At 44.3% G+C, this 20,618-nt stretch overlaps 1 protein-coding gene across 1 annotated transcript; it reads left to right on the top strand.

Moving 5' to 3' along the window:
- The first annotated feature begins 889 nt into the window (after positions 1 to 889).
- bloc1s2 (biogenesis of lysosomal organelles complex-1, subunit 2) lies at positions 890 to 14,074 on the top strand. Its single transcript, XM_080215744.1, has 5 exons — positions 890 to 1,007; positions 2,769 to 2,885; positions 4,965 to 5,084; positions 9,008 to 9,112; positions 11,214 to 14,074. The coding sequence occupies exons 1-5, from the start codon at positions 899 to 901 to the stop codon at positions 11,243 to 11,245; spliced, it is 483 nt and encodes a 160-aa protein (XP_080071870.1). The 5' UTR covers positions 890 to 898; the 3' UTR covers positions 11,246 to 14,074.
- Positions 14,075 to 20,618: the final 6,544 nt, after the last annotated feature.

The following is a 20,618-nucleotide window of genomic DNA, read 5'->3' as shown; positions in this document are numbered from 1 at the left end:
AATAGAAAGTGTTGGAAAATCTCAGCAGTTCCCTGACAGCATCTGTAAGGAGAGAAAAGAGCTGACTTTGAGTCCAACAACCCTTGTTAAAAGCTGTGACAACTTTGTCAGCTTTGACAAGGCTCACCTAGACTCTCTTTCCCAACACCAGATTAAAGTCCAACACGTTTATTTGGTAGCAAACGCCACTAGCTTTCAGAGTGCTGCTCCTTCATCAGGTGAGTCCAAGGTTTCAAAGCATTTGCTACCAAATAAACCAGTTGGACTTTAACCTGGTGTTGTGAGACTTCTTACTGTGTTTACCCGAGTCCAACGCCCGCATCTCCACATCTTTTCTCTCCTTACAGATACTGCCAGACCTGCTGAAATTTTCCAGCATTTTCTCTTTTGGTTTCAGATTCCAGCATCCACAGTAATTTGCTTTTATTCTATGGTATTTTCTTTGTTGGGTATCACTTTAGAAGGACAATACAAGTCTAAACAATCTCCAGCAGCTCTCCATGTTATCGGTGGAGGGAAAACAGCTCCATTGGGAAGATGCTATGGCAATGACAGCAGCCTGGCCCTGATGCTACGGCTGGGATGGGCTGAATGGCCTCGGGAGTGTCCCCGTGCCGGTCACGCGCTGCAGCCAGTGAGGGGCGGGGTCCGGCGCTGGGCGCTGATTGGCTGATTTGCGAAGGGGCGGGGCATTTTCAGGCGCCGATTGGCTGATCTGTGATGGGGCGGGGACTGAGTCTGCACAATGATTGGCTGAGCTGTGAAGGGCGGGGATTGGTGCTGATTGGCTGGGCTGTGAAGGGGCGGGGATTGGCACGGGGCGCTGATTGGTTGGACTGTGACAGGGGCGGGGCGGGGTCAGGGGGTGTCACGGGGCTGGTGGAGGAGGGGCAGGAAGATGGCGGCGGCGGCGGCGGTGGAGCGGCGAGAGGAACCCCAGGAGGAAGCGGCGGCCCCCGGGCCGGAGGAGCCCGCGGCACAGGCGGGCGGGGCAGCGAGGAGGCCGGGTAAGCGGGATGGGAAACTGGGAGGAGACTCAGCACCACCCCACCCCCTTCAGAGACTCAGCACCACCCCGCCCCCCCTCAGAGACTCAGCACCACCCCACTTCCCAGCCCCCCCCCCCAGACTCAGCACCACCCCACTTCCCAACCCCCCCCCCCAGACTCAGCACCACCCCACTTCCCAACCACCCCCCCTCAGACTCAGCACCACCCCACCCCCTTCAGAGACTCAGCACCACCCCGCCCCCCCTCAGAGACTCAGCACCGCCCCACCCCCCTCAGAGACTCAGCACCGCCCCACCCCCCTCAGAGACTCAGCACCACCCCACTTCCCACCCCCAACCCCAACCCCCCCTTCAGAGACTCAGCACCATCCCACTCCTCACCCCCCACCCCGCCCACTCAGAGAGCAAGAGCTTTCTTGATCCTATAAATATTTTAGAGTCACAAGTAGGCTTGAACTCCTCCAGTTAGTCTCTGTGCAGAGGGTGTTTACAGCAATGAGGGTAGCACAGTGGTTAGCACTGCTGCCTCACAGCGCCAGGGGCCTGGGTTCGATTCCTGGCTCGGGTCACTATCTGTGTGGAGTTTGCACGTTCTCCCTGTGTCTGTGTGAGTTTCCTCTGGGTGCACCAGTTTCCTCCCACAGTCTGAAAGACGTGCTGGTTAGGGTGGACTGACTGTGCTAAATTCTCCCTCAGCGTACCCGAACAGGTGCCAGAGTGTGGCGACTAGGGGATTTTCACAGTAACCTCATTACAGTGTTCATGTAAGTCTTACTTGTGACAAATAAATAAACTTTAAGATGAAATACATTCTGCCTAGTGGGGCAACCTTATAGTGAATCTTAAGTGTGTGTGTGTGAATGTTTTAAGCACAGTAAACATTGCACTCTTTCTGCCTTACGCAGTGAAGTGTTGATTGCTGTTTGATACCTTGCTTTAATGGTCACTTTCTGTGCCGTGAGGTTAATTGTTTCTGTAAGGGAAGTTGTAATTGAACCCAGTGTTATAAATCCGTGTTTCCATTATGAATATCTGTGTAAAAGTGCAGTGTGAGAACTGGTCGTCAAACTCCTAATGACGTCCTTTTGAAATTAGCTTGCAGATTCTAATCTGGCATGGCCCTGAACTTAAATTGCCAATTTTCTGATTAGATTGTATGAAGCATGGAAAAATGTTGACTTTTCACCTGTCCATGGGAATTCATAGAATCCTGTAGTGCAGAAAGAGGCCATTCGGCCCATCACGTCTGCACTGACTACAATCCCATTCTGGCCCTATCCCCATAACCCTACTTATTTACCCTACTATCCTCCTGACATTAAGGGGCAATTTACCATGGCCCATCATCCTAACCTGCACATCTTTGGCGTGTGGAAGGAAATCAGAGTGCCTGGAGGAAAGCTACACAGATGTGGGGTGAACGTGCAAACTCCACATTAGACTCTATAAACTATGAAATCTATAAAACATTCTATGTAAATCTCTAACAGGACAGTTAAATTACAATACACTAGGTTTTCTAAGCTGTAATTTTTTTTGTAAAGTTTCACTGTAAAAATGGCCGTGAGTCTAATCTGTCTGGTTTTTGTACGTTAGCAATTCCAAAAATTGCTGTTGGAATGTTTTGCAGCAATCTGGCTGGATTTTGGTAATAAGATCGACTCTGTGGAGTCTTGAGCAGCCTTCTGTGGCTCATTTCCTGCACTCTTGGAGAACCACTGGATCAACTATTAACATTACAATCTTACTGTTTCGATAGATGATTTTGGAGTGGAAACAGCTGAGGAAGCTACCGAACCTTCCGAACCAGACATCAACGAACTCTGTAAGGACATGTTTAACAAAATGTCTGTCTACCTGCAAGGAGAGCTGACAGGTGAGTTTGATATTGGCTGTGTAACAGTCTAACTGTGGAGCTGTACTCTATAACTAGAGCAGCAACACAACTTGCCTTTCATACCATCGTGATGGGCTTTGGCATCATATTTCCTCTTGGATTACTAGGCACAATTAAGCAGAGGTTCTCCCACAGTTCAGTGGGTGTTAAACATTGTTTCTTGGTCAGCATCTCTCCTTCAACTGGTATCTTACACCAGTTGTATAGGGCATTGGCAAGGCCTTATCTGGAGTATTGTGTGCAATTTTGGTGTCCTGAGAGGAAGGCTGTCTTTGTTACAGATTGAATACAGCGAAGGTTTGCCAGCTGATTCCTGGGGATGGCATGTCTGTCATATGAAAAGAGACTAAATTGGTTAGAAATGTGTTCATTAAAGTGTAAAAATGTGAGGATTTCATAGAAACTAATACAATTCTAACAGGGTGTATTCAGAATGTTTCCAATGGTAGGGGAGTCCAGAACCAGAGTCATAGTTTGTGGATAAGGGGTAAAACTTTTAGAACTGAGTTGAGGAGAAATTTCTTCACCCAGAGGGTGGTGAATGTGTGGAATTCACTACCACTGAATGTAGTTGAAGCCAAAACATCTGATTTCAAGAAATTAGATATAGCTCTTGGGGCTAAAGGGATCAAGGCATATGGGGGGAAGGGGGGATTAGGATATTGAATTTGTTGATCAGCCAGTAATAAATGGCAGAGCAGGCTGAATGGCCTACTCCTACTTTCTATGTCTCTATCTTGAAAATATAACTGGTCATTCAATTATTAGAGCTCAGATTTATAGTAATTGAGAATTAGAAAGGTGTTGAGAAATGTTTTTCACCCTTGGGTTAGTGGAATAGAAGCAAGAAGGAGTATTTGGGGAGGGAGGTTGTTTGGAGCCAGAGGAAACAACTCTGAGAGGAAGTGGGTGAAAAAATCCTTTTTTTTAGAAAGGAAGAGTGAGATGATCAAAGCAGCACAAGATGGGGTCGGAGCCGCACAGAGAATGCCCACATGACTGAAAGGTTTCCACCAATGTTTGAGATCGGGTTTCGGGGTGGGGGAGGGACTGAAAGGAGGAAGGGAACGTGAAGATTGAAGAGTGCAAGCAAGTGTGGGGTGAGTTAAAGGTAAGACGAATATAATAAATTAAAGTAGTGGCAGACAAGGGAGCAAGTGAAAGTCTTCTGGTCCAGAGCCGGAAAGTGCAGGTTGAGGGTTGTGAAGGGCAAATGTATCATAGAATCCTTACAGGGCTGAAGGAGGCCGTTTGGCCCATTGAGTCTGCACCAACCACAATCCCACCCAGGCCCTATCCCTGTAACCCCACATATTTACCCTGTTACCTTCCCTAACACTAATCTAGCATTAATTTAGCCTAACATTAATTTAGCACGCTCAATCAATCTAACCTGCTCACCTTGGAGTGTGGGAGGAAACTGGAGCAGCTGGAGGAAACCCTTGGGGGTGTATATGATGGAAACATTCTTCCAATCAGCTGCAATTTGTTTGAAACCAGGACTGTGGGCTGCTTTGCACAACTGTAACAGATGCGGTGCTTGGCAACCTGAAGAAAGAGTTCAGTAGGCTGCAGGACTTGCATGGAAACCAATCTTGTATCTTGCTCATTATAGCCATACAGTTTGAATTTGGACGTGCCCCTCTTGAGCAAGGAATAAAAGTTTAAAGTTCATTTATTAGGGTCGTAAGTAGGCTTACATTAACAGTGCAATGTAGTTACTGTGAAAATCCTCTAGTCGCCACGCTGTGGCGCCTGTTCAAGAACACTGAGGGGGAATTTAGCACGGCCAGTGCACCTGATCAGCATGCCTTTTGGACTACCGGAGGAAACCCACACAGAAACTGGGAGAACATGCACACTCTGCACAGATAGTGATCCAAGCCGGGAATTGAACCCGGGTCCCTGGCGCTGTGAGACAGCAATGTCAACCACCGTGCCATCCTATAAATGTGTACCTGTTCCTGTCCTTAACAGACGTGAATACTGAGCTGTGCATTACAAACAGAATTTGTCACCTGAGTTACTGATGCATGTTATCTCTCTATCTGGCCTTAGCTACCTGCGAAGATTACAAACTCTTGGAGAACATGAACAAACTGACCGGCCTTAAATACCTTGAAATGAAGGAAATTGCTGTTAATATTAATCGCAATCTCAAAGATCTCAATCAGAAATGTGAGTATTTGGGTAATTCAATTTTGAACAGAGTGGCTAATGGGAGTTGCTTTATGGATGAGCTGATGCTAGGGTTGTAATGTTTAGCTGCCAATCCCATTTGGCTACAAGCTTGCATTCCTTTATAGGGACTGTCCAAGTAAGCCTTGTGACTTAAGTGCGGTCTAATTATTGGGAGCTCTCTTGACCTTGGTACTGCTTGATGTGTCGTTTGGCACTGTCCAAGTATGATATAGTGAATTGGCTGAATTTCTTCAAATGCTAGGAGCAGCATTTGGAACAAAGATGTTGGGGGTTTCCCTGCACAAAGTATCTCTCTCAGGTTGAGTGAGGATTGCAATTGCTATTTTTGAATTTAGTGGCATTGAAATCCAGTAATTCAGGCAATGGTCGCAGCTTGTCGCTAAATCTGCAGTGAAAATTTGCTAAACAAACATTGAGTTTATGAACTATTGTAGCAGTATCACCCTGGAGTTGAACTTAAGTAGAATTAGATAGTTATTTTTGATATGTTATCAAAAATGCAATAAAGTGAAATTCATTGGCTGTAAGTTGTCTAATTTTTAAAAATCTACTGGATGTGGATATCACTAGCTAGGCTAAGTCAGCATTTATTATCCATCCCTAAATGCCCATGAAGGTGGTGGTGAGCTGTCTTCACTGCAGTTTCTGATGTAGGTACACCCACACTGCTATTAGAGAAGAATTTTGACCTAGCAACAATGAGGCAATAGCGATACGGTTCCGAATCAGGATGATGTTTGACTTGGAGGAGAATTTGAAGATGGTGGTGTTTATGTGTATCTGCTTCCCTTGTTCTTCTAGATGGTAGCAGCCGGAGGTTTGGAAGGTTCTGTTGAAAGAGCCTTGGTGAGTTGCTGCAGTGCATTTTCTGATGACATGCTGTGCAGTCACTGTGCCAATGGTGGCAAGGCCGCCTGTCAATTAGGTTATTTTGTCCTGGATGATGTAGAGCTTTTTGAATGCTGTTGGAGCTGCACTTATCCAGGCAAGTGGAGAGCATTCCATCACTCTCCTGACTTTGCCTTGTAGACAGTGGGTAGCCTTTGAGGATTCAGGAGGTGAGATATTTGCAAAATTCCCAACCTCTGAACTACTTTTATTCATTCGTGGGACATGGGTGTTGCTGGCTGGCCAATATTTATTGCCTGTCCCTAGTTGCCCTTGAACTGAGTGGCTTGCTAGGCTATTCTAGAGGGCATTTGAGAGTCAACCACATTGCTGTGGATCTGGAATCACGTAGGCCAGACCATGTAAGGATGGCAGATTTCCTTCCATAAAGACATTAGTGAACCAGATGTGTTTTTCTGAGAATTGACAATAGTTTCATGGTCGTCAGTAGATTCTTAATACCAAAATTTTTTTATTGAATTGAAATTCCACCATCTGTTGTGGTGGGATTTGATCCCAGGTCTCCAGAACATTTAACTGTGTTTCTGGATTAATAGTCCAGCGATAATACTATTAGGCCATTGCCTCCCTCTCTGCTCCTGTATTATGTGGTTAATGGTTGATGGTAAAGCTGTGGGATGACATGCGAATAGGTTGTGTTCCCCTGTTGAAGATGGGTATTGCCTGGTACTTATGTGGCAAATAACATTCGGACCATACATCACCCTAGCCTGAATGTTGTCCATGTCTTGCTGTGTGCAGGCTTTATTATCTAAGGAATTGTGAATCGATCAGAACATTGAGCAATCATCAGTGAACATACCTATATCGGTCTTAGTATTGGTAGAAAGGTGATTGAAATGTCCATAGGCTGAGATGTGCCACCTAGCAGGTACAACCATGTCCTTTTGTGCTGGGCATGACTCCAACCAGTGCAAGGACTACACACACATGCGCTCGATCTCGGCTGATGCTGAAGTGGAGTCCTGATGGATATGGTATAGTGTAGGGGGCATGCTGTCTTTCTGATGACCTGCTCAAGTAAGAGACTTCTTTTGCTCCTCTGGTATCAACACTTGTCATTATAGCTTGTCGCTCAATGTCCAATAAACAATTGAGGTGTGTTTGGCTTGTCAGGTATTAGTGACATTTTGCTGTCATAAAATCAAACCCAAGAACCAGAGTGCATTGGTCATGTATACCGGCGTTTGCTTCATGCAAATCAGCCTCCCATCCACTGAGTCTGCCTACACTTCCCGCTGCCTCAGTAAAGTAACCAGCATAACTAAGGATCCCATGAATCCTGGGCATTCTCTCTTCCGCCGCCTTCTGTCGGGAAAATTGTTTATTTGAGTGGGTGAGGATCTGGCAGATGGAGCACAATGTTGGTAAATGAGGTCATCCATTTTTGTAGGAATAACATCAAAATGGACTATTATTTAAATGGTTAAAAAATTGTATCATGCTGCTGTGCAGAGGGACCTGGGTGTCCTTGTGCAGGAATCTCACGGAGTTGGCTTGCAGGTGCAGCGGGTAATTAAGAAGGCAAATGGAATTTTGTCCTTCATTGCTGGAGGGTTGGAATTTATAAACAGTGAGATTATGTTGCAGCTTTATAAAGTGCTGGTGAGGCCACATCTAGAGTATTGTGTGCAATTTTGGTCTCCTTACTTGAATATACTGGCACTGGAGGGGGTGCAGAGGAGATTCACTAGATTGATTCTGGAGCTAAGAGGGTTGGCTTATGAGGAGAGACTGAGTAGACTGGGGCTGTACTCACTGAATTCAGAAGAATGAGGGGAGATTTTTTAGAAACACAAGATTATGAGGGGAATAGATAAGGTAGAAGCAGGGAAGTTTCCGCTGGCAGATGAAACTAGAATTAGGGGGCAGAGCCTCAAAATAAGAGGAAGCAGATTTAGGACTGTGTTGAGGAGGAACTTCTTCACACAAAGGGTTGTGAATCTGTGGAATTCCCTGCCCAGTGAAGCAGTTGAGGCTACCTCACTGTTTTTAAGGCAAGGATAGATAAATTTTTGAACAGTAAAGGAATTAAGGGTTATGGTGTGCAGGTGGGTAAGTGGAGCTGAGTCCACAAAAAGATCAGCCATGATCTTATTAAATGGCAGAACAGGCTTGAGGGGCCAGATGGCCTGCTCCTGCTCCTAGTTCTTATGAAAAAGATATAAAAGTTTGAGGTCATGTACCAATCAACTCAAGAACAACTTTTTCCCTGCTGCTATCAGACTTTTGAATGGACCTACCATATATTAAGTTGATTGTTCTCTACGCCATAGCTACGACTGTAACATTACATTCTGCACCCTCTCCTTTCCATCTTTATGAATGACGTGCTTTATCTATACAGTGCGTAAGAAACAATATTTTTTCACTGTATACCAATACATGCGGCGATAAATCAAAACAAATGTTCGAGGGGCAGGATTATGCACTCGTAACTTTTAGCACAATAGATTCTAATCTTTGAAGCCGGCCCTCGGGAGTCTATTTTCTTCTCCACGTGACCAACTTAAAACTGTCAGAAGGCACATAATTGAGTAACTTGCAAACTTCCTGGGTTCTGATGGTGCAAAGAGGCTCTGTCACGGATAAAGCTGGTGAGATGGGCAGTTTTCAATAACCGTGCCCAGCTCAAATGAATGTTGAGAGGAATAAGAAGTTGCAGGGAAGGTTTGTTTAAATTTGGAGTAATATCGACCATGCAGTAGATAAGGCTGACTATATTGGGTGACTAGGAAAAGCAGCAGCACCTTTGTGACCAGTAAAGTGAAGCTATTTGGACTGCCCTGATGGGGCCTGTTTTCTTTAAGTGGTCTTGTTTTCAACTTTTGCTGGTAATTCAGTCTCTCTGTCTCCAACAGAGCATTTGTATCCACTTTACAGCAGTAGAACCAATTTTCTGCAAATCATTTGCAGCTTAATGATATTTTAGATTTCTCGTGCAGCCCAGAGTGGATGATTTTGAAATGTGCATGGCGTTTATCTTCTAGATGCCAGTCTGCAGCCGTACCTTGATCAGATCAATCAGATTGAGGAGCAAGTCACAGCCCTGGAACAAGCAGCCTACAGACTGGATGCATACTCCAAAAAACTAGGTGGGAATTTATACTCTTTGCTTGCAATCTATGTTACTCCTGCGAACTTTGTGTTACGCTGGGGACAGTATTAAAAGCAAAACTGTGTATTTATTAGGATCGTGCTTTCTAATTCTATTTTGAGCATCAACTAATGTAAAAGCCCTAATGCTTGGGAGTTGTCTTGGTAGAATTCCTATTTCCAATTCTGAAGCTATGGTTTTGAGTTCCATACGGTTGAGTTTATGATCTTGATTCTGCGTTTAAAAGGGCTGTAGTGCTTCGAACATTAACTGTGGGACTTACTGGGTATAATGTAGTTTGTAAGTACATTACTGTTACTGTACCAGGGAACACGGTGGCACAATGGTTCGCACTGCTGCCTCACAGCGCCAGGGTCCCAGGTTCAATTCCAGTCTTGGGTCACTATCTCCACTATGTGTGGAGTTTGCACATTCTCTCCTATATCTGTGTGGGTTTCCTCTAGGTGCTCTGGTTTCCTCCCACAGTCCAAAGGTGTGCAGGTTAGATTGATTGGCTATGCCAAATTGCCCCTTAGTGTCAGGGGGAGTAGCAGGGTAAATGTCTGGGGTAACAGGAATAGTCATGATGTGGAGATGCTGGCATTGGACTGGGGTAAACACAGTAAGAAGTCTCTCAACACCAGGTTAAAGTCCAACAGGGTTATTTGGTAGCAGACGCTACCATTTGGTAGCACAGATGCTACCAAATAAACCTGTTGGATTTTAACCTGGTGTTGAGACGACTTACTGTTTTACGGGAACAGGGCCGGGGTGGAATTGTGATTGGTACAAACTCAATGGGACAAATGACCTGTAGTGTAGGGATTCTATGATTCTAACCTGCTTGTAAAGAAACATGAGTTAGTCTTGGGGTAGACCACTTGATCCTTCTTGGCAATTCAGTAAGACCATGGCTGATCTGATTGTAACTTCAACTCACATTCTTGCCTACCGCTATTCTCCCCCATCTTAATAAAGAATCTATCAAATTCTGTCTTAAAAATATTCAAAGATTCTACTTCTAGTGCCTTTCCAGCTGGAGTTTGAGACTTACCACCCTCAGAAAAAAATTCTCCCAATCTGTTATGAGTAACCCCCTAGTTCTAGATCCTCCAACAAGAGGAAGCATCCTCTCCACATCTCCCCTGTCACTAAGCCTTAGGTTCATCAAAGTTTTGATCAAATCGCCTCAAAGAAGAAAGAAAATTACAGCACAAGAGCGGACCCATCAGCTCACTAAGCCTGCATTAACCGTGCTGCCCGACTGAACTAAAACTTCCTACTCTTCCGGGGATCATATCCCTTTATTCCCATCCTAGTCATGTATTTGTCCACAATTCACTGTCGTATCTGCTTCCACTCCCTCCCCCTGCAACGAGTTCCAGGCATCCACCACTCTCTGTATTTAAAAAAAAAACTTGCCTTGTACATCTTTAAACTTTGCCCCTTGCACCTTAAACTTATGCCCCCAATTAATTGACTCTTCCACTTTGGGGAAAAGCTTCTGACTACCCACTCAGTCCATGCCCCTCATAATCTTGTAGACTTCTATCAGGTCATCACTCAACCTCCGTCATTCCAGTGAGAACAAACCAAGATTTTCCAACCTCTCCTCGTAGTTAATGCCCAGGCAATATCCTGGTAAATCTTTTCTATACCCTCTCCAAAGCCTCCACATCCTTCTGATAGTGTGGCAACCACCACCCTCACAGTGCATTCCAGGTCATCACCACCCTCTGAGTAAAAAAAAAAGTTTTTTCTCAAATCCCCCCACCACTCACTTTTAACTTGTGTCCCCTTGTAATTGACCCTTCAATTAAAGGGAACAGCTGCTCTTCATCCTCCCTGTAATGCCCCTCATAGTCTTGAACACCTCAGTCAGATCGCCCCTCAGTCTTCTCCGCTCTAGAGGAAACAACTCAAGCCCATTCAACCTCTGTACGTAACTTGAATGTTCCATCCCAGGCAGCATCCTGGTGAATCTCCTCTGCACCCCCTCCAGTGCGTTCACGTCCTTATATAACTGATATTCTTGTTGAAGTGTTCTATGTAGCCATCCTCTTGAATGTTCTAACTGCATTGTCCCATTCTAATTGCAGAAGCTAAGTTTAAGAAGTTAGAGAAGCGATGACTTCTACAGATTTGAAGATATTATAAGTGGTATACGTTGGCCGATGGGTAGATGAAGCAGAAGCCATTCGCAAAAGAACTAGAGGACTAATGAACATTTGTTTGGTGGTGAGATTGTTGGTGAATCTGCAGTGACCAATCTACAAAGATTGAACAGTGGCAGTGTTGTGGCAGCCTTATTTTTTTTCCCTCCAACCTGTACGTATAGGCAAGAGCTTTTGGACCCCGAGCCACTATTACTGCTGCTTTAGGACAGTGGGTAACCTTTGTTGTGAGAACTGCTTAACTCATTAGCTTATTGAATTAATTTTTCGTTATTTAAATGGATTGTTCCTCCTCTGACTGCTAGGGCAAAGCTATCGATCCCAGCAACAGCATTGGAATGAGACATGGAAGGACCCAGAAGCCATTAATCCTCATCTTCCATGGACAGAACCTCCAAATCTTGTGCAGCGGTAGTTAACAATGATCGTGTCGGCAAACTAGAAAATAGTATGTTAATTCTTACCCAAATGGGTTTCCTGGCGACAGGTCAGAAACCTTTCACATTAACGTTGCTGGTGATTGGTGCAAGTTTGTGTTTTATAAATTAACTTGGCGTAGACAAAAATAGCAACATTGAAGTATCACGAGTGGAAACATTCAAAAACCACCTGCAAAAGCCCAAAATGTGGTCCGGAAAGTAAAGTGATCTTTATCTTGTGTATATTAAACTCTAGTGTAAGTTTGCACATTGTGTTGGCAGCGGCCAGTGGTTACAGTTAGATTTTCAATGGATGACCTGTTCTGCACCTGCTCTAACAGAGACCTTATCTGCATTAATGGGATCGACTGTGACTGTATGAAAATCAGTTTATTGTAAGAATTGCAAATCGGTGATTTTCAAAGACTCGTGTCTGATTAGATCAACTCTTTCCCTCGCAATATACTCAATTACCCAGAGAATTGTTTTAATCACCACCTCCCTGCTGGCTGAATTACTGGTGTTGATAATTTTCCTTCATTGTTCTGGTGCACAGCAGCAGCTTCTGGTGTTTGGTAACCTGTGCCCTGCCTGGCACTGGATTGGGAATCTTTGGCGTTGCTCGTTGAGTCCATGCAGGTCTTGTTCTGTCTGCTGTCTGATCTTGTTTCCTCCGATGGGTTTCTGTTGCTCCGACCGAGTCTTGCGAGAAACGTTGACTGTGTTGATCTTCCGAAAAGGAAACGGGTTGAGTGTCTACACTTGTCCAGTTTTAGAGGAATTCCACATAATTGGAGAGCTCATTCATTCAGCTTGCTCTGTTGATGGGCAGGCAGCAATGACAATGCCTCCAATGTTAACATTTAGCCAGGAATCTAACTTGTATAGCAGTTAAAGCACAGACTGGCATTCATGCTCCACATGAACTCCACCCCCTACCAATTAATACACTTCCTTCTATTCCTCTCTCCCTTGTGTTTATCTTTACACCTCTTTAAATGCCTCTGTACTGCAGCTTGTATTTTCCACATTCCCCAACTATTCTATGGTTAAAGTAATTTGTGATGTACTTAATTAAATTTATTTGTAACTTGTATTTCTGGCTCCTAGTCCAAGTCTGACCCACTATTGGAAAGATCTTGCAGACTGCCCTATCAGACACTTCCGTAAGGCAAATGACCTATCCTTGGATGACCCTTTAACCTTGTTTACTAGAGGTAGTAGCCCCAATCTGTGCAATCATTCCCGCTGGGTGTAGCCCCTCAGTTCCAGGATTGTCCTGGCAAACCTTTTTGCACTTTCTCCACTGCCTCTGTCCATCATGACTTGGCCAGTCCTGGTTAAATTTTCCACTGCTTCATGATGCTGTGCTGTTGTTAGAGATGTGACTTTCACTGTACAGGGTGTTTAAAAAAAAAACTTCCCCTTTGACAGTGCATACACTGACCACCCAATCTTTTAGCAATGATGCAATGAACGAACGATGCTGAATTTGGCTATGTTTTGATCAGTCTCTTCTAACAACAGAACCTTGAGTATAAAACCATTTGAGGACAAAATTGTGTCCTCAGCAAGTCTCGTTTGTAACTATATTTAAGCTGGGATATGTTATCGCACCGTGAAAGTATGATTAATAGTTGCAATTGTACTTGGGTTTGCTAATCTGACTATCAAATTATGAACTTTTGTATTTAAATTGTAAATTTTAAGCTCTGCTTTCAGAACAGCGTGATGTAATGGGGGGGGGGCTCCGTGAAAAGAGTTTGATGGGGCTCGACTGAGGATCTGAATTCCGACTTGGGAAGTCTGCATGCATGCACACATGCTTCTTCAGTAGGTCCATTCTTAATCTGGTCCCATATTTTTAATCATGCTATGTCATGCGTCAGCTGTAGGAAGGGTAGGTATTTGTGGCTGACTCATTGGCATGGACATGTTTACCCCTGTGTTTTCCACCTTCCTCTGCAGCTGTGGAGGCCAGTAGTGGTGTAACATTGTCAGAATTAAATGTACTCTACACCTCGTTGTGCTCCTGGGTGCTGAATCACGTTAACTGTTGTGTCCAGTTAACGCGCCACTTAATATGTACACAAACCTGCCAAGTTAACGGAAATATGCTCGTGGCCAACTTATGGCAGTCCTTTTTATTTGGTCGATTTGCATGATTTGAGTATGGATTTGCAGAGACATGATGGGCTGAATGGCCACCTGCATTGATCATTCCTTGTTTTGGCTCATTCTGTGTGGCATGTAGACGTTTATAAGATGTTGGCCCACACTCTGACAACAGTATGTGTTCGCTGTGTATGGCACTCATGTATTGCAACTGATCGAATCAAATAAAACTTGCATTATGCTGCCCCTTTTTATGTTTGTAAGGATGGACAATCACTACTGACTGCAACAGTGAAAATATAGTGATTTAAATAAAAATCTGTCTACCTTGGAGATTAGTCCAGCGCGCAGATGTTCTCTCGATGACACCGGGGTAGGAAGATGTGCTGCTATTGTGAATAATTTTCAGGACCACTTGTAAGGCACAGTAAGAAGTCTCACAACACCAGGTTAAAGTCCAACAGGTTTATTTGGAATCAGGAGCTATTGGTGAGTGGAGGAAGAGCAGTGCTCTGAAAGCTCGTGATAATAAACCTGTTGGACTTTAACCATGGGTATTGTGAGACTACTTACTATGCCATCCCAGTCTACAGTGCTGGCATCTCCACTTCTTGTAGGTGGTAAAGGCTTTGCTGTGGATTCCAATCCTTTACCCGCGGAGTCAGTTTTCTTTGTTATGCTGTGTGGCTGATGAGTCAGTGCAGTGAAACTCTTGTGGGTATGGCTGCTGAAGCGTGAGGTATGTCAAATGCAACTTTATTCATACTGGCAGGGTTACACTGAGGGGAACCTGTTGGTTTTCTTGCTGTCGATGTCTTACCATGTGTTATTTAAAGGACGCGAAGGTACCTAGTGTGAGCATCTAGGCTGTATATCATCTTGTTTCCCACAAAAGGGGAATAGTTAAATCAGTGCAGTGGAGGATGTTTAATTGTTGATGAGATGTGGGCGTCACTGACTAGACTGGCATTAATTGCACATCCCTAATTTTCCTTGAGAATGTTGTGGTGTATTGCCTTTCTGAGCCCGTGGCAATCCCATGTGTTGTAGCTACATCCAGAATGGTGTTAGGAAGGGAATTGCATAATTTTTTTGACCCAGTGACAGTGAAGGAACAGCGAGCTAGTTGCAAGTGTGTGATTTGGAGGAGAACTTGCAGCTGGTGATATTCCCTTGCATCTGCTGCCTTTGTCCTCCTGGGTGGTAAAGGTCATGAGTTTGGAAGATGTCGTTGAAGGAGCCTTGGTGAGTTGCTGCAGTGCATCTTGTAGATGGTCCACACTGGCACCATCGGTGGCAGGAGGAGTGAATGTTTAAGGTGGTGGATGGGGGTGCCAATTAAGTGGGGCTGTTTTGTCCTGGATGGTGTCAAACCACTTGTGTTGCTGGAGTTGCATTCATCAAGGCAAGTGAAGAATATTCCATCACGCTCCTGACTTGTGCCGGTCAATGGGCTTTGGAGCAAGAGGAAGTGAATTACTCGCCATGCAATTCCTAGATTCTGACCTGCTCTTGTAGTCTTATTTATATGGGTGGTTCTGTGTCTGGTCAGTGGTAGTCCCAGGATGTTAATAGTGGGAGAATTTAGCAATTCTAATGCCACTGAATGCCAAGGGAGAAAGATTTTATTCTCTCTTGGAGATGGTCATAGGTGATTTTAAAAAAAGGTAGAAAAATGAAACGGTGGAAGAAATGCAAACAAAATACAATGAAATGAAATAAAATAAATGGAAATTGGGTGAAGGTGGAGGAGAGAATTTTGAACTTTTTGAACTCAATGAAAAATGCCTAATTGGAAGATGAGGTGCTGTTCGTCCAGTTGGTGTTGGGCTTCACTGGAGCATTGCAACAGGCTGAGGATGGACGTGAGGATGTGAGCACATTGGCTCGCTAGTGCCTCCACTGAGTTGGCTGAGTCCTTAAGATGTGGAGATGCTGGTGTTGGACTGGGGTAAACACAGTAAAAAGTCTCAACATCAGGTTAAAGTCCAATAGGTTTATTTGGTAGCACAAGCAACTAGCTTTCAGAGTGCAGCTCAATCAGGTGAGTGGGAGTTCTGTTCACAAACAGGGCATATAAAGACAAGCTCAATTTACAAAATAACGGGTTGGAATGTGAGTCTTTACAGGCAATCAAGTCTTAAAGGTACAGATAATGAGTGGAGAGAGGATTAAGCACAGGTTAAAGAGATGTGTATTGTCTTCAACCAGGTCAGTTAGTGAGTTTTGCAAGCCCAGGCAAGTTGTGGGGGTTACAGATAGTGCGACATGAACCCAAGATCCTGGTTGAGCTGTCCTCGTGTGTGGACCTTGGCTATTGGTCTCTGTTAAGTCATTCTGCGTTGTAATGTGTCGTGAAGGCCACCTTGGAGAACACTTACCGAAGATCAGAGGTCACGAGTATTCGGCACATCTCTTTAACCTATGCTTAACCCTCTCTCCGCTCACATTGTCTGTAACTTTAAGACTTGATTACCTGTAAAGACTCACATTCCAACCATTGTTTTGTAAATTGAATTTGTGTTTATATGCCCTGTTTGTGAGCAGAACTCCCACTCACCTGATGAAGGGGCAATGTTCCAAAAGCTAGTGGCTTGTGCTACCAAATAAACCCAATGGACTTTAACTTGGTGTTGTGAGACTTCTTACTGTGAGTCCTTAAGAACAGGCTCGTGGGCTGCTAGTCATGTGACAGTATCAAAGCCAACACCACCTTGTTCATAAGCTGAATGATTTAGCTCAGATCACCTAACTACAGACGCACCCTCCATTAGACCAGCTAAATAGTTTATTTTTGTTGTTGCAAGGCTTCATAGTGTTTGCCTTTCTAGTAACCTACCTGAGTCCTTTGTACATTTTTAAAGTTTATTTACTATTAGTGTCACAAGTAGGCTTACATTAACACTGCAGTGAAGTTTGTGAAAATTTCATGTTTGGGTACACTGAGGGAGAATTTAGCACAGCCAATTCACCTAACCACGTCTTTCAGACCCCGGGAGGAAACCCACGCAGACACGGAGGAAGGACATGCAAACTCCACACAGTGACCCAAGCTGGGAATCGAACCTGGCTCCCTGACGCTGAGAGGCAGCAGTGCTAACCACTGTGCCACCCCACTAACACTCTGCGTCTGTTTGCGTATATTGAGAGAGAATTTAGCATGGCCAGTGCACTTAGATTGTGGGAGGAAACCAGAACACCTGGAGGAAACCCACACTGACATGGAGAGAATGTGCAAACTCCACATAGTGTCCTGAGGCTGAAATTGAACCCGGGTCCCTGGCACTGAGACAGCAATGGTAACCATTGTGCCTCCCAATGTTGATCTTTACAGAAAAAAAAATCAAATAACAATCCTAAATTAGCCCTTCCTTCCCAATGCCCTTTCCTAGTAATTAATTTCAGTTTGATGTGCTGCAAAGTTACCTCTTACAGTTTAGCATCTTGAATTTCCTTTTTGAAGGTTGAGTAGCTCCAGTTTCTTTTTCCTGATTGTCCAATAGGTCTTGTGCTGGACAGTAGACTGTTTCACTGCAATCATGCTGATTTGCGTTTTTGAGAGACTGGGCCAGCTCAGGTCTGGACTGATTAATATTGTACAATCTGTTTGAAATACTGTCAGATTTTTCCCATCAAATCTGCACCAATTTTAATAATTAAACAATCAATAATTAAGGACCCTGGGCATGCCCTCTCCTGTCGAGGAAAAAGATACAAAAATCTGAGGTCACGTACCAACCGACTCAAGAACGGCTTCTTACCTGCTGCTGTCAGGCTTTTGAATGGACCTACCTTGCATTAAGTTGATCGTTCTCTATCCCCTGGCTGTGACTGTAACACTACGTTCTCCACTGTCTATGAACGATATGCGTTGTATAACGTGCAAGAAACTATTTTCCTGTATACTAATACATGTGACAATAAATCAAATCAAACTCAATCAATTAGCAGACATTCAACATACAAATCCTACTATAAGGAGGGACCAACTAAAAAAAAGTGATAACATTCATTCATTTAGTATTTTTCTAATTGGATAACAGCCTGTTACATTGGGGGATCTGGAAGGTTTTAGAGCTTATATCACCTGGACACAGTGGTTAGTACTGCTGCCTCGCAACTCTAGGTCCCAGGTTCAATTCCAGCCTTGGGTCATTGTTTGTGTGGAGTTTACATGTCTCCCTGTATCTGCGTGGGTTTCCTCTGGGTGCTGCGGTTTCTCCCCACAGTCCAAAGATGTGCAGGTTAGATGGATTGGCCATGCTAAATTGCCCCTTGGTGGCCCAAACTGTGTAGGTTAGATGGATTAGCCATGGTAAATGTATGGGGTTAGGGCAGGGGAAAGGGCCTGGGTAGGATACTCTGACTGAAAGTCGGTGCAGACTCGATGGGTCAAATGGCCTCTTCTGCACTGTAGAGATTCTCTGTGACTTTCTCTTGAAGTGTGATTAGGATCTGGAATGCACTGCCTGAGTGTGCTGGAAGCTGATTCAATTGGAAAATCTGGAAAAGAGGAACATGCAGGATAACGGGGAGAAAGCAAGAGAATGGCATTGTGAGAGCCAGTGCAGACAAGATAGGCAAAATGGCATTCTCCTACATTGCAACAATTCACAGGAGTTGAAAAACTGAATTTAGCTGCTGCTTATTGTGCTCGAGGGGCTAGATGGCCTACTCCTGCTCCTATTTCTTATGTTTGCAAACTCCTGGCCTGACACTAGATGGAGTTGCTGCCAAGCCTTTAAGTGTGTTCTTAACACTGCATTCCTATACATAGAATCCCTACAGTGCAGAAGCATGCAATTTGGCCCATTGGGTCCACACCGACCGCAATCCCATCCGGGCTCTGTTCCCATCATCCCACATATTTGCCCTGCTAATCCCCCTGACGCTAGGGTTAATTTAGCACGGCCAATCCACCTAACCTGTACATCTTTGGACTGTGGGAGGAAACCCACACAGACACAGGAGAATGTGCAGCCTCCACACAAGCAGTGACCCGAGGCCTGAATTGAACCCGAGTCCCTGGTGCTGAGAGGCAGCAGTGCTAACTGCTGTGCTGCCCTGTCTACTATTAAACACTTATATTTTAAATAGTAGGGCATATATAATAGGATACTTGAATCAGAAGATATCAGTGCCATGGACAAGGAAGAGAAACACTGGTGATTATGATTTTTGCCATCCCTGGTTTCATCTTCAGTAAAAAGTCTGACAACACCAGGTTTAAGTCCAACCGATTTATTTGATGGTAAACTCACAAGCTTTTGAGGTTTCCCTCTTCAGGTGAATGGAGAGTTCTGGCCTCAGTTAAACCTGGTGTTGTCAGACTTTTTACTGTGTTTACCCCAGTCCAACGCCGGCATATCCACTTCATCTTCAGTGGCAGCTGATAAAGTTTTCACCAATTCCACATTATGGTTTGGGAAAATTCTTTGGGATATTTATCATTTGCACTACCCTCATGTTTACCTCCAAATCAATAAATGTATCTAGATGGATACATGGAATAAATGGAATCAATAAATAAACTTCCCCACAATCTGCCCCCCACCCCGAGCATTTGAAACTCATTTCACTTCCATTTCGAGCTAAAACTGATACAAAGAACAACACAGCATGGGAAACAGGCCCTTCGGCCCAACAAGCCCGCGCCGCCATCTCAACATTGAGTGTCCCCTCTCCACCTGTGACCCTTGTCTATGCTTATGGCACTCCACATTGGAAACGTTACGTGTTTAAAAGCTAGTATGCAAAAATAAGCAGTCAGCAATGTAAAAACATTCGCAACGTCCCATGAGTATTAAGTTACCTGTTTGGAGTTTTGTCCTGGCTATTGGTGATACTTCAGCAAATCCCTTCCAGCTTTTGATTTCTTGGAGAAGGAGCAGCCTTTCGAGTTGGAAGATCCAGAGCTAACTATTGGCAGAAGAATGGAATTGCTGGGTCATTAGCTTAAGGGTTTATATGCAAGAATAATTGAATATCAACCACCGTGGCCGTAGTAAAGAAAGATCTTGCCTTACAAACTTTGACTCTTTCAATTTTCAATAACTTCGCTGTAAGCTTCCTTGATGAATACTCTTGATTCTGAGATTTTATTTTTCTCCTAGAGGATGTTTGGAATCTGGAATGAACCTCCTAAAGGGGTTGATGGAGGCAAGTTCATTCAAGGTATTCAATTGAATATCTATTTGAAAGGAAATGTGCAACATTACGGGGTTAATGCAGGGGAGTTGAGATTAGGTAGAATGCCCTTTCAGCGAGGCAATGCAGATATGATGGGCTGAATGGCCTCTTGCACTGTAAAGGTTTTGTGAAGGTGGATGATGTGGGATATTTGAGTTCAGATAATCTGACACGGTGACCAGTGATTAGATATGACCAAGTTAGCATGCTTTTGCTGGTAGCTGGAAGGAGGAATGTTGATCAGAACATGTGTTCCAGGGCCCACCTCTCATAAGAGCTCTGTAATCTTAATCTCAGTCTAAACAGACAAGTTAAATGTCTTTTCTGTAGAACCACTGTTCTAACAGTGCCACACTTCCACTGAGATTACTTGGATGAGGAGATTGAGAATAATGTATCTGAGTTAACGTTTAAAATTTTATCATTTAATAGTGTCAAGGGTAGATTTACATTAACACTGCAATGAAATTACTATGCAAATGCCCTAGTTGCCACACTCGGGCACCTGTTCAGGTACACTGAGGGAGAATTTAGAATGGTCAATGCACCTAACCAGCACGTCTGTGGAAGGAAACCGGAACACGCATACGAAACCCACGCAGACGCT

This window comes from Carcharhinus amblyrhynchos, chromosome 31, assembly GCF_965287045.1.
Source record: "Carcharhinus amblyrhynchos chromosome 31, sCarAmb.v2.hapA, whole genome shotgun sequence".
NCBI classification, from domain to species: domain Eukaryota; kingdom Metazoa; phylum Chordata; class Chondrichthyes; order Carcharhiniformes; family Carcharhinidae; genus Carcharhinus; species Carcharhinus amblyrhynchos.
The sequence above is the reverse complement of the archived record's forward strand: the minus strand, read 5'-3'. Positions and strand labels throughout refer to the sequence as shown.